Source organism: Onthophagus taurus, unplaced genomic scaffold, assembly GCF_036711975.1.
Source record: "Onthophagus taurus isolate NC unplaced genomic scaffold, IU_Otau_3.0 ScKx7SY_15, whole genome shotgun sequence".
Classification (NCBI taxonomy): Eukaryota; Metazoa; Arthropoda; class Insecta; order Coleoptera; family Scarabaeidae; genus Onthophagus; species Onthophagus taurus.
This window is the reverse complement of record NW_027248940.1, coordinates 3854558-3866930: the sequence shown is the minus strand read 5'-3', so window position 1 is coordinate 3866930 and position 12373 is coordinate 3854558. Positions and strand designations below refer to the sequence as shown.

The 12373-nt window shown below is 36.7% G+C and overlaps 1 protein-coding gene across 1 annotated transcript; it reads right to left on the bottom strand.

Moving 5' to 3' along the window:
- Window positions 1-1637: 1637 nt before the first annotated feature.
- Window positions 1638-4734, bottom strand: LOC139432420 (cubilin-like). Its single transcript, XM_071200943.1, has 4 exons — window positions 4720-4734; window positions 3228-3384; window positions 2113-3170; window positions 1638-2058 (listed from the first exon to the last, which is right to left on the bottom strand). Exons 1-4 carry the CDS (start codon window positions 4732-4734, stop codon window positions 1726-1728), a joined length of 1563 nt encoding a protein of 520 aa, XP_071057044.1. The 3' UTR covers window positions 1638-1725.
- Window positions 4735-12373: the final 7639 nt, after the last annotated feature.

Here is a 12373-nt window from a genome sequence, read left to right as displayed (position 1 = left end):
ATTATAACGTCTGCAGTAGTTATGGATTGTCACTGGAGGCCGCGAAATACAATCGTGTCAGAATCCAGTGGATTTAAGGGCATTCCGGCTCCAAGGGCAACAACCACGCGGACAGGCTAGCCAAACGTGCTGCCGGTAGAGCGCCCTGTGCACCCAAGCCGATAACTACCTCCTCTTTAGCTACTCATATCGAGTTAATAAAGCGCATTACCCACAAAAAATTTTTAAACGGGTGGGACCCCGCTCCTGGCTATCATATCGCCAAGAAATTGTTAAAATATCCTTTAGCCGCAACAGCCCAGTTCTTCGTAGGGCACGCACTGCCCCAGGTCTCCTCACGGTACTCGCATAATATATGCGAGAAATAATCCTGAACGGGAGAGTAGGGAAGTCCCAACATAGTCAGGTGATAAGACGATACGGAGAAAATACAGTAAACGATAATGGAACCAGGCAGATCGACCTCTGCGAACAACATTCGTTACAAATATTAAACGGATACTTTGACCACCGGTTTATGTGTGGGAATGAAGAAAGGGGTAACAGATATTGGATGGAAGATGAGCAGAGGGGGTGCAGGCTGTGTGAGGAGGGCTGGAAATCTCTACACCATCTGGATGGATTGGAGTCAGGTGTTGGAGAAGAGGGAGGAGGGAAATAGAAAGGTGGTGGTGGTAGCAAGGAGACGTAGAGGGAGGCTGGGAAAAGTGGTAGGATTTAGATTAGTAATTATGGATAATGTTGTTGAAAAGAACTACAAACACCTATTAACAGAGTAGCGTGAGGAATATATAGATACACGACTAGCGTCGGAAGAAACCGATGGAATCCACGATAATGACATACAGGATATAACGGTGGAGAAAGTTAAGCTAGCGCTGCAAAAAATGAAAAATAACAAGACTCCCGGGCCTGGAGATCTGCCTATAGAGCTAATCAAATATGGTACCATGAAAATCCTGGAAAGAATATGCACGACATTTAACAAATGACTTAGAAGAGATGACATTCCACTAGATCGGAGAATGTCCCAAAGAATCTTCATATACAAGAAAGGAAATAAGAAGTAGTGCGGGAATTACAGAGGGTTAAGTATAACGTCATTACATATTGTACATATTGTATATATAGATCTGAGAAAAACTGAGAAAACTGAGAAAAGAAGGTAAATGAGGTTTGGAACTGGGTGCCAGCAGAAAGAAACAAAAGAGGTAGGTCCAGGAAAAAATTGATCCAGGATATCAATGTGGAGATGAAGACGAGAAGACTCGATGAAGATGATTGGAATGATGAAAATACATAAATCTCAAGAATAAAGGGAGATATCAAAAAAATTTATGCTTATTAATCGAGTTAGAAATGATTTTTCCATTAAATGAAATCACCCCATTTATTATATCGGTGATTAATAATAAGCAAGATGCGTAAAAACATAAAAAAAAGCGATTTATTCAAAATTAATTTCTTTCGTTGGGCTTACTTTTACACAATGTTTAAAATCATCATTGGGTAAGAAAATAAATTCAAAATCGAAAATAAAGAATGACTTTTTATTGAATATATTGTAGTTTTTGGGATATCCCCTTTTAATTCATTAAATTTGGTTCTTTTTGTGAAAATTAAATCTTTTTTGGGAAATATCTCAAAAACGAAGGGAAATATCAAAAAAATTTATTCTTATTAATCGATTTAGAAATGGTTTTTCCACTTAATGAGCTATGAAATTTAATAAATACCTGATGAGAACGTAGAATATGAAGCTTTAAATCCAATTCCAGCCGTTATAAATAAAGCCGCTCCAGTACTGGTAATTGTCGGAGGAATCTCGTCACAATAACTCCCGATTATCGGATCAGTTCCGTTATAACCATCGTATACATTAACAAAGTCGAAGTAACAAATCTTCTCATACAAATTAGTTATTGTTAAAGAGACGTGATCCGCCGGATTAGGCGCGATTATCGTGAACTCGCACAATTCCACATCAATCGAAAAAGAATTTCTTTGTTCTAATTTGATTAACCCACTCGTTTTGGAGTTCAAAATTCCACCGCATGCCTTAAACACATTTTAAAACTCAATTGATACATTAATAAAGTTTAACAAACATACCTTTTTAAACTCTAACCTAAATCCTTTCGCTGTTAACATACTATCAGCTTGAAATTTAACATACAAATGATTATAAGACGATTTAATTGTTCCATTAGGTTTGTTGGTGCCGCAAACGGTGGTGAGTAAAGGATAACCTTCGTCGGGGCCGTCATAAACGCGAATGTTGGTCTTATTGCAATTTGATGCAAGGTCGACGTCGTGGAAAAATAAATTAATTACGTGATTTTCTTTGATGGTTATTAACCATTCGCACGTTGTTTTTGTTTCGTAATTTTTCGGGTAATTCGGCGACATTATAAACCCATCATCAGCGAGGAGATTTCCGCCACAGCTTGAATCAACGGTTCTATATTCTGCCTTAAATCCTTTATCAACGAGTACATAATCACTTTGGAACACCACGAACATTTCGTGCCCGTTACTCGTTATGTTAGTGACATTGCTAGTTTCACAAAAACGTCTAAGAAGATTTTCTTCCACCGCTTTTCTGCCGTTATAAATTTCGATGTAATCGGTGTAACAGGTGTGGCTCGTTTCTAAGTGGAGGTCTTTATCGAAAGTTATTTGGACGCTTTTTCCAGGAGAAGGGAGTGCGATGATCCACTCGCATCTCGTGTTTTGGGGGTAAGCGGTGGGGTATCCGGGAGTTGAGATGGTTCCTTCTGGACGATCGAGGATTCCTCCACAACCGAAAAGGTGCCATTCCAATCTAAACCCGTTCCCGCTTAAAAGGTTATCGGAAACGAAATGAATCGAGGTGTTGTTCGAATCAATCGTCATCGGAGGAATATATTCGGGGGATCCACACAATCGATCCAACACTTTTACTTTTTCGAATTCGGCGTCGTAAGTTGAAATCTCTACGTAATCAAACTCGCAACGTCCTTTGGTGACAACCGAAGTTCTCTCTAAATCTAAGTGCGAAAATGTGATGTTGATTTTATTTCCTTCAGGAACCCCGATTTCCCACGTGCAATCTTGATCCATTGCATATCCATATGGATAATTCGGGCTTTCAATAACACCGCTGTAACCTCGCACTTGGTTGTTGCAAACTGGAATAGAATCAAAATTTCAATTAAAATGATTTATCTCGGAGTTATTGTTGTTACTCGTTGAATACTGCAATTGAAATCCTCTCCCTTGGTTGCTTATATCTGATCTGAATTTTACGAAAACGTGATTTCCCGGTGATTTAATCGTTAGGGGATGCGCCGTGTTGCAATATCTCCCGAGGGATTTCGAAGTTGCGGTGAGTCCATCAAAAATCTAAAAAACAACAAATGCAAAATGCAAAAAATACAAATTGAAAATGCATCTTATTTCATTGCGATATCACAATTAGTTTTTGAGATATAACCTCTGAAAGTTCGTTCTTTTAAAACAGTGATGCACAGACTTATTAAGACTAGGGGCCACTCGGGCAAATCATGAACTGATGGCGGGCCGCCAGAAGTATAGGTAATTAAAGACAATAAAGAATTGATAATAATGTATTAAAATTGAAAAAGAATTTATTAATTTGAAGCGTGGCACTGCATAGTGCTTACAATCTTTTTTATATTTGGCTCAAATTTACAGCAGCTTAAGAATAAGAAGTTTCTCATGTCGGAGTCATTATCTACGCCGCCTTGGTTTATATCAACGAGCCAAGGAGGCTGTTGGAGTCCGGAATGTTTGGACTTCGGATGGTCGCATTTATGTTGCCTTATCCAAGGGAAAGAAGAAGGTAATACGGAATGAATCGGACTATCGAGAATCGATACTACTTATTCTTTTTCATCCTCTTCTTCTTCTACAAGCTCGCTCTTGAACTTACCTCGGTTAACCCTCTCAAACTCCAGTGGGAATACTGAGGCCGATGAACCGCATAAATTAATAGGGATTCCCCCGTCTAACCTCTTCTCTAATCTTACGAACTGCATCACTCTGTGTCATGTCAATGTCCAGAGTCTAACTGCCCACTTTAATGACTTCTTGATCACATTTGAATCTGGTATTTTTGACATAATCTTAGTGAGTGAAACCTGGCTCAAGCCTTCTCTACATTCTCCTATGTTTGTTCTTCCGGGCTATCGTCTTCTGAGAAATGATCGCGTGTATTCTAGGGGTGGGGGTGTGGCTGCGTATGTCATAGATCAACTACAGGTTGACTCGATTGAATTATCCGATGGATCTTCGCGAGCAATGGAATTCCTTTTGATTGAGGTTAAGTGTGTTAATGCTAAACTACTATTGGGTGTTTTTTATTGTCCCCCAATGATGAATTACTTTGAGCAATTTGAGGATCTCTTTGAAAGACATAGTATGTGCTATGACACCATAGTATTAATGGGCGATTTCAATACGTGTACATTGAGAGATGACCTGCGTAGTGATAAACTTCGATTTGTCACTTCTTCCTCAAATCTATCTATCATCCCTTCTCAGCCAACCCATCACCTTCCTTCGTCCGACTCTCTGCTTGACTTGATCATCTTGTCTTGCACCGATAAGATTCTTGTTCACGGTCAACTACCTGCTCTGCAATTCTCCAACCATGATCTTATTTATTGCGCTGTCCAAGTCCGAAATGTAGTTTGTCCTCAGCGTAATCTATCTTACCGTGATTTCAAACATGTTGACTATCAACAACTCAACTCTGATGCGCTGAGGATAGACTGGAAACCGTTATATCTTATGACGGACATTGACGCGAAGGTTAACTATTTTAATAATAAAGTAACATGTTTGTATGACAAACCTTTGCTCCGGTAAAGCAAAGGAGAGTGAAACATTTTCCTGCCCCTTGGTTAACTAATGATATTAGGGGTCTCATGAGCGAACGTAATAGAGCAAAAACGTTGTACAGACGTAACCCGTCAGTTGATAACTACGACTGCTATCGTTCTTTGCGTAATAGGTGCAATCACAAATGCAAAAATGCTAAAAAAAAATATTTTTATTGGAAATTATCTGTGTCGACACCAACTACATTTTGGAAGACCTTGCGATCTCTTGGCGTCACTGACAGCAAACTCACGCAATCCTCTCCGGATCCTGACTTGTTGGCCAGCTATTTTGCCGAACCGCCGGTAACTCTTGACGCTACTCAGAAGGCTACCTTAATTCGAACCATTTGTGCATCAGAGAATGGGAGCGTGGATGATGCACGTAGTTTTTCATTGACTATGGTTGACTCGGAGGTTGTTCGTGAGGCTCTCACTCAAACCCGCTCTACGTGCTCTGGTGCTGACTTTATCTGTCTAAAACAGATTTTGCCAATATTAGAGCCAATACTAGATGCTGTTCTGCCTCCGCTGAATCATATTTTTAACTTTTCTTTTGTGTGTATACCCAGGTTTATGATTTTCTTGAGAAGCATCGATTGATCAGTGACAAACAGTCTGGTTTCCGACGGGGTCGTAGTACTACTACTTCCTTGATCAAGCTCACGGATGATATAAGACTTGCCTGTGATAATCGTCGTCTTCTTTCTATACTTTCATCTATTGGTTTTTCTTCTCCAAGTCTTTCATGGTTTCATTCATATCTTTCGCATCGCACACTGTGTGTCCGTGCCAATTCAACCTTTTCCAGCCGCTTTGAGCTTTCTTGTGGTGTGCCCCAGGGCAGTGTTCTCGGTCCGTTGCTGTTTTCTATCTTCATTGATAGTGTCACCAAGGTTATTTCTTCAAATTTTCATCTTTACGCGGATGACCTGCAGATCTATACCGATACAACAGTTGATGACTTTCCTCAAGCTATTGAGCGAATTAATAATGATCTTGCGAGAGTGCTTGAGTGGTCTAAACTATACGGTTTGAAGCTCAATGCTAATAAGACCCAAGCCATAATATTTGGTACAAATCCTCTACGGGGCAGGGTGGCTACTTTTGCTAACTCGCAACTTCTACTTGGCGACACCGTCATTAAATTTTCGGATGTAATTAAGAATCTTGGAGTTATGATGGACTCTGCACTGTCTTGGCGCCCCCAGGTTCAGGCGATTTATAAGAGGGTTTACTCTTGTTTCCACTCCCTCCGTAAATTTAAGTGTTTTCTTCCACCTTACGTTCGACGCAACCTCTGTTATTCGCTGATTTTTCCACATCTTGATTATGCGGATACGGTTTGTACTGACCTGTCGATATCTTTGTGTAATAAACTCCAGAGATTACAAAATAATTGCATACGTTTTATATTCGATCTTGGGAAATATTGTCATATTACTCCTTACCGCAATAACTTACGTTTGCTTACGTACGTAAACCGTCGGTCCTTCCGTGTGTTAACAAGTCTCTATAAGATTATTAAGACTCAGAGTCCACAGTACTTATTTAATAATTTTAAATTCATATCATCACACGAGCGTCCCACTCGTTCGCAATCGGACTTAATTCTTCTATTCCCAATACATCATACGAATTTATACCGCAGGTCATTTACGCTGTACGCCATATCCCTCTGGAATGGTCTCTCCATGGATATTAGAAACGCTCCAACCCTGTCATCTTTCAAGACTTGTCTTACACACTTGCTCTTCTCCCGTCAAATTACGATCTTATAATAATTTACTTCCTTTTCTTCTTTTCTACTTTCTTTCCTATGTTCGTTATTCACCTTCTTTCTTTTCTGCTTTGTTACTCTGTGCATTTCTTACACTTTTCTTCCCTCCTTTTTGTTAATAGGTTAAAAAGAATAAGTCCACGATGATTTTTTATTATTTTTCTAATTTCTCGGATGCACATATCGACTGGTTACAACGGACTTAAGTTAAGTCCGTCGATATGTGCACACGACTCAAGTTTTTCGATTTTTAACGTTAAATTCCCTTTTTTATAACACGCCTTCAGCTTTTACTGTTTTTTACGCCTGCCTTCAGCATTTCAAAAAACATCTTTTAACCTATCACCCGACGTTGAAGTTTTTAACCGGACATGGTAAACCCACGCCGTTTTCAAAAATTTCACTTAATTCTTTAATCCAAAATTTTTCTAGAGAAATTTTTCCACATGATCATTTTTTCACGTGTTCATCATTCTTAGTTTTTGACGTCGTACCTGAAGACGCTTTTAGAAAAAGCGAAACATTGTTGTACCAAAATTAGAAAAATAATAAAAAATCATCGTGGACTTATTCTTTTTTATCCTATTAATACTCACCATGATGAACCTGGGGGCTACAATTGCCAATTCTCCTTTTTGTTGTTTGTTTTTTTTTCTTTTTGGTTTTAATTATGCGTGATGATGATTATGTATTTACAAGGCCGCGTTAATTACTTACTATTCTGTATATCTGGTGGTATCATTGTAATATAGTTTAGACTGGGTCGATTGGAAGATATCGTCTTTGGCGATAAATCGTTCCGTTTGTCAGAATCAGTCAGAATTGAATTTATGATTTGTTTTCCACTGTCACTGTCATTGTTATAATCATCTTTGCTTTTTTTTATTTTTATTATTACACTACCGCTAATATAGGATAATTATAATAATGTACATTTTTCGGAATAATTAAAGAATACCTGTCCCTCTTAAAAATCGATGATTTTTTTTTTAATCGGTAGGAAATGACTCAAAAGATGTGTTAATGATAAAAAAAAAGTGCGGAAAAGTGTAGTACTTACCGAAAAATCACTTTAAAGTTGCGATTTGACGTTTCTTTTTGGAAGTTCAAAGCAATGTTAAATATGCATTTTCGTATTAAATCCTAACCTGAAATTGTTTAATTTATACCCACGCACAAAATAAAAAGTTATTTTCACTAAACTTGTTGAGATTACAACATATTTACGGATGAAAACCTTATTTCTTAGGCTATCAATGCTTAACGACAATTGCCTGTCGTTAGATAGAATTGTTTCTACCAAATGTGTGTTAATAGACTTTATGTTAATAGATTGAGTATCAATTAATATGTCAAACGACTGAAATATCTTTATATTGTAAATATAAATGATAAATAAGTATAATAGCTTATTTAATAGTACCTTACTTAAGTTAAAATAGTTAATTAATTAAAAATTAATATTAAACAAGACGTGTACATGGTTACAAAATAATAATAAAAAAATAACCCGTGTGACGATGGCAACAAACTGCATTTAACCAAATGACAATTACAACTGACAACACAAGCAATGTTAACCATGTATTTTCGTATTAAATCCTAATATCAAATTGTTTAATTTATACCCACGCACAAAATAAAAAGTTATTTTCACTAAACTTGTTAAGATTACAACATAATTATTCATAATGACACCTATGTGAAGTTAGCCCCCAATTAAATAGCATTTTACATGTATAGTATTTTGATTATAACATGAGAACCAGTGAACCGATTTCGATAAACAATGTCTCATTTGAAAGCTTAATCCTTGGCCAATACGAAAGTGGAAATTGTTAAAATTATTATAATATGTATATCAATAAAAGTATGTTAGCGCCACCTATGTAACTGAGTTTCAACTTGAGAATAAAGTTTATTTTCAGTTGTAATGCTGAACGCTCGGAGAAAGGTTGTTTCATTTTACTCCTCGTTTAATAGAAATGCCCGATTTGAAAACTCTTTCGAATTTCGATAAAACGCCAAAATAATGTGAAGATACACGAAAATAACACAAAATTGACCTTCTTTAAGTGGTGATAACTCGTAAACATCCGATGATCAAGATCTATACGTCACTCGATTCGTCATAGTGTCTTCTATCGAAATTACAAAATGCTCGATTTCAATTCTCTCCCGCTAAGTTTATACAGCCCTCGGAATGACACCGTCTTCGGCTCGTTGTTTATGCACGTGTGAACGCTCGTGCTATAAAATTAATTTAAACTAAATCGACTATAATTAGAGAACAGTTTGACGGATTTTAATGTTTTATATCTCAATCGAAAGTTTGTGTCTGGCTGAATGCTGTTGTCGAAATGCCCGATTCGAAATATTTAAGGATTTTGATTAAAACACAACAAACAAATTAATTAAACACATCAATTTTATTATCTCCGTAACTAATTGACCAATTTTAGTCATCAAAATCTCGGTCGAAAGTATGATCTGCAATGAATGCGAAGGTGGAAATGCCCGATTTCAAAATTTACTAATTATGTGCGTACAACCATTGAAATGACCCCGCGAGAGATTTCGAGTCGGGCATTAGTAGTTACAAAGTTTTAACATCAAAAGGTCATAACGTAGGGTGAAATATTTGTCAAATCCTTTGGTCAAATCTGAAAGAGAAGAATAATAAACCTTATTTTGGAGAAATTCAAAAGATTAAGGTAGAAATGCAATTGATGGGTACTTGTGGGTGTGTAATGGGCACGTTTCCACTCGGAAACAAAAAAGATGGAAGGTGCTGTAAGGTTGTATCGTTTCGAAAAGGCAACTTTTTTGCATATTTTAAGTTACAAATCCATCGAATCCACCTGGCGTCATGCAAAGAGTAGTATGTCAACATCTGGCCGTACTAAAAGTCATCTCCCAGGGAATCTTGCCAGATATGTATATTTTCCACAAATCGTGCACAGCGAAGAAGCTTGATAAGGCGGCGGAATTTTATCGAATAGCTGCGATTATGTAAGTACGGCCCTATGAAGCCAGCTGAGCAACGGGACCTGGAGGAAATCGCAAATGAGTATCCATCCGATAACGAACTGTCTATATATATTCGTCTACTCGGATACACTTGCGTAGCGTCTGGGAGCTCACATTGTTATAGGTATTTTTTATGTTACACGTGAATTAACAATGTAAGGCCAATGTTTACACAAATATTTGCCTACTTGCGTACTTGCTAATTACACCAGTCGTGTGGGACCACCTTAAGAACAGAATAAACAATAGTCATCAATTGTAAAAACAGATTGAGTTCCTATAAATAGTTATTCTTATTGTTATAGCTGGTGTTTATATTTGACCCACACCCTTCTCCATATCTAATCCTACATTTGAGAAATTTTCGCTAGTTTAAACGTAAATTAACCTAAATCAAAATCTAATTTCTACACAAAATTCTTATTTGGGCGATATTACATCGATAAAAGCAAGATTGACGATTTTTAAGCAACATGTATATTGTAAAATTATACGAAGATGGGTTTATGGGAATGTTGAACTTGTTCATTCATAAGTAGATAGTTATTATTATTTTTATAATTTGTTACACGAATGAAAAAGCTCAACTCCTCCATAATTTATATTATGTTCAGTCTTTATGTGATGCTTAAAAATATTGGAATTTTCTTTAGTTTTATGTTTACGAATTCTAGTTTTCAGCCTCCTCCACATTTGTCCGATAGCAACAAACTTGTATCCGTAATTTTTTATCTACTTTCTTAGCTGATATCTTTCTTATTATTAGAGATAATTCGAGATAATAATTAGAGATTCTTTCTCTATCTACAACCGGTCTTTGTCTGTCAATAGTTAATACTAGGATCAATCTGTACTTAAACTACAAAGCAGTGGCTCTGTACTTAGATTAAATAGCTTAAAATTACCAAACTTCAAGCCTTTGAGCAATTGTTATCAAACCGAATTTTAAAAAACTATTATCACACTCGGAAAGAGCGCTCTTTAAACTATCTTAACCCGGGTTTTCGTTGGTAAATGTCTATCGACGTCATGCTTAAATCGCCCTTAATATACATCCCTACACGCAAAAACGCTTAATTTCTATTCCTTTAAACAACTTTCTTATTTGATGGGGGGAAAACTATAGAAGTATAGATCTATCTTATCTACAATTTTCTGCTCTTTCTAATGGTGTATAACACGCGGCTATCGCTGCTTGGTTATAGAGTTTTTTCCTGGTGATATAAGAAAGTTATTGATCCCAACAATGTTTAAAAGTAGCTAAAACGTGTGAATTTGGTAATTTTTTTACCAAAAACGTCCTTGTGTAAGTCTATAACTTCATGATATACTTCTAAGAAAGAATCAAGCTTTCATATGGTGCATTTAATGTTCTGCTATATCTAATAATAAGAAAGATATCAGCTAATAAAATAGATAGGAAATTGCGGATAAAAATTTGTTGTTGGAAGGTTTGTTGCTATCGTCAATCGGGCATTTCCACTTTCGTATTGGCCAAGGATTAAGCTTTCGAATGAGACATTGTTTATCGAAATCGGTTCACTGGTTCTCATGTTATAATTAAAATACTATACATGTAAAATTCTGTTTAATTGGGGGCTAACTTCACATAGGTGTTATTATGAATAATTATGTTGTAATCTCAACAAGTTTAGTGAAAATAACTTTTTATTTAGTGCGTGGGTATAAATTAAACAATTTGAGGTTCGGATTTAATACGAGAAAATACATGGAAATACGTCAAATCGCAACTTTAAAGTGATTTTTCGGTAAGTACTACACTTTTCCGCACTTTTTTTTTATCATTAACACATCTTTTGAGTCATTTCCTACCGATTAAAAAAAAATTCATCGATTTTTAAGAGGGACAGCTAATCTTAATATATGCCCAATTTTCCTTTGTTCTTTTATGGCAATAAAATTTGTTGATTATTATTATTATTATTTCCCTCTGTCTGGAAGGTTGCTCATGTCGTTCCCATACCCAAATCCAAGTCCTCTTCATGTAACACTGATTTCCGTCCGATTTCAATTTTATCCATACTATCAAAAGCTCTTGAACGCTTAGTTTATTTACAAGTTCAAGGATTTCTAGAGAGGTTTAATTTACACAATGAGTTGCAATCGGGTTTTCGCAGTGGGCATAGTACTACTTCCCTCATTAATGTTACTGATGATATTAGGTATGCCTGCGACAACAGATGTGTTACTGTGCTAGTACTGCTAGTTTCTGCCTACGAATTCACTCCCTCCTGTGTTTCCTGGTATCAATCTTACCTTTCCCATCGTTCCTTGTGCGTACGCGCTAACTCTTCAATTTCTTCTACTTGTGCAATCAAATGTGGTGTTCCTCAGGGCAGTGTATTGGGTCCGTTACTTTTTTCTTTGTTCGTTAATAGTGTTGCTAATTATATCTCGTGTAATTATCATTTGTATGCTGACGACCTTCAGATATATACTACTACAATTGCCGTTGAATTTCCGGAAGCTATTGTGCGAATTAATAACGATCTATCTTACGTCTTGAACTGGTCTCGAAGTTACGGACTTAAGTTTTACCTGCAATGATCTGATGCCGGATGGAAATGTCATACGGTTTTCTGACACAGTTCAAAGTCTTCGAGTCCTTATGGATTCTGCACTATCTTGGAAACCGCAAATTCAACATGTTTGCAGAAAA

Excerpts from the sequence above, each read along its gene's own strand:
- LOC139432420 (XM_071200943.1), bottom strand. Across the intron at positions 3,171-3,227 it reads TCAATTGCAGTATTCAACGA|TTTGCAACAACCAAGTGCGA; the intron begins GTAACAACAATA and ends ATTCTATTCCAG. Across the intron at positions 2,059-2,112 it reads TTAGGTTAGAGTTTAAAAAG|GCATGCGGTGGAATTTTGAA; the intron begins GTATGTTTGTTA and ends AATGTGTTTAAG.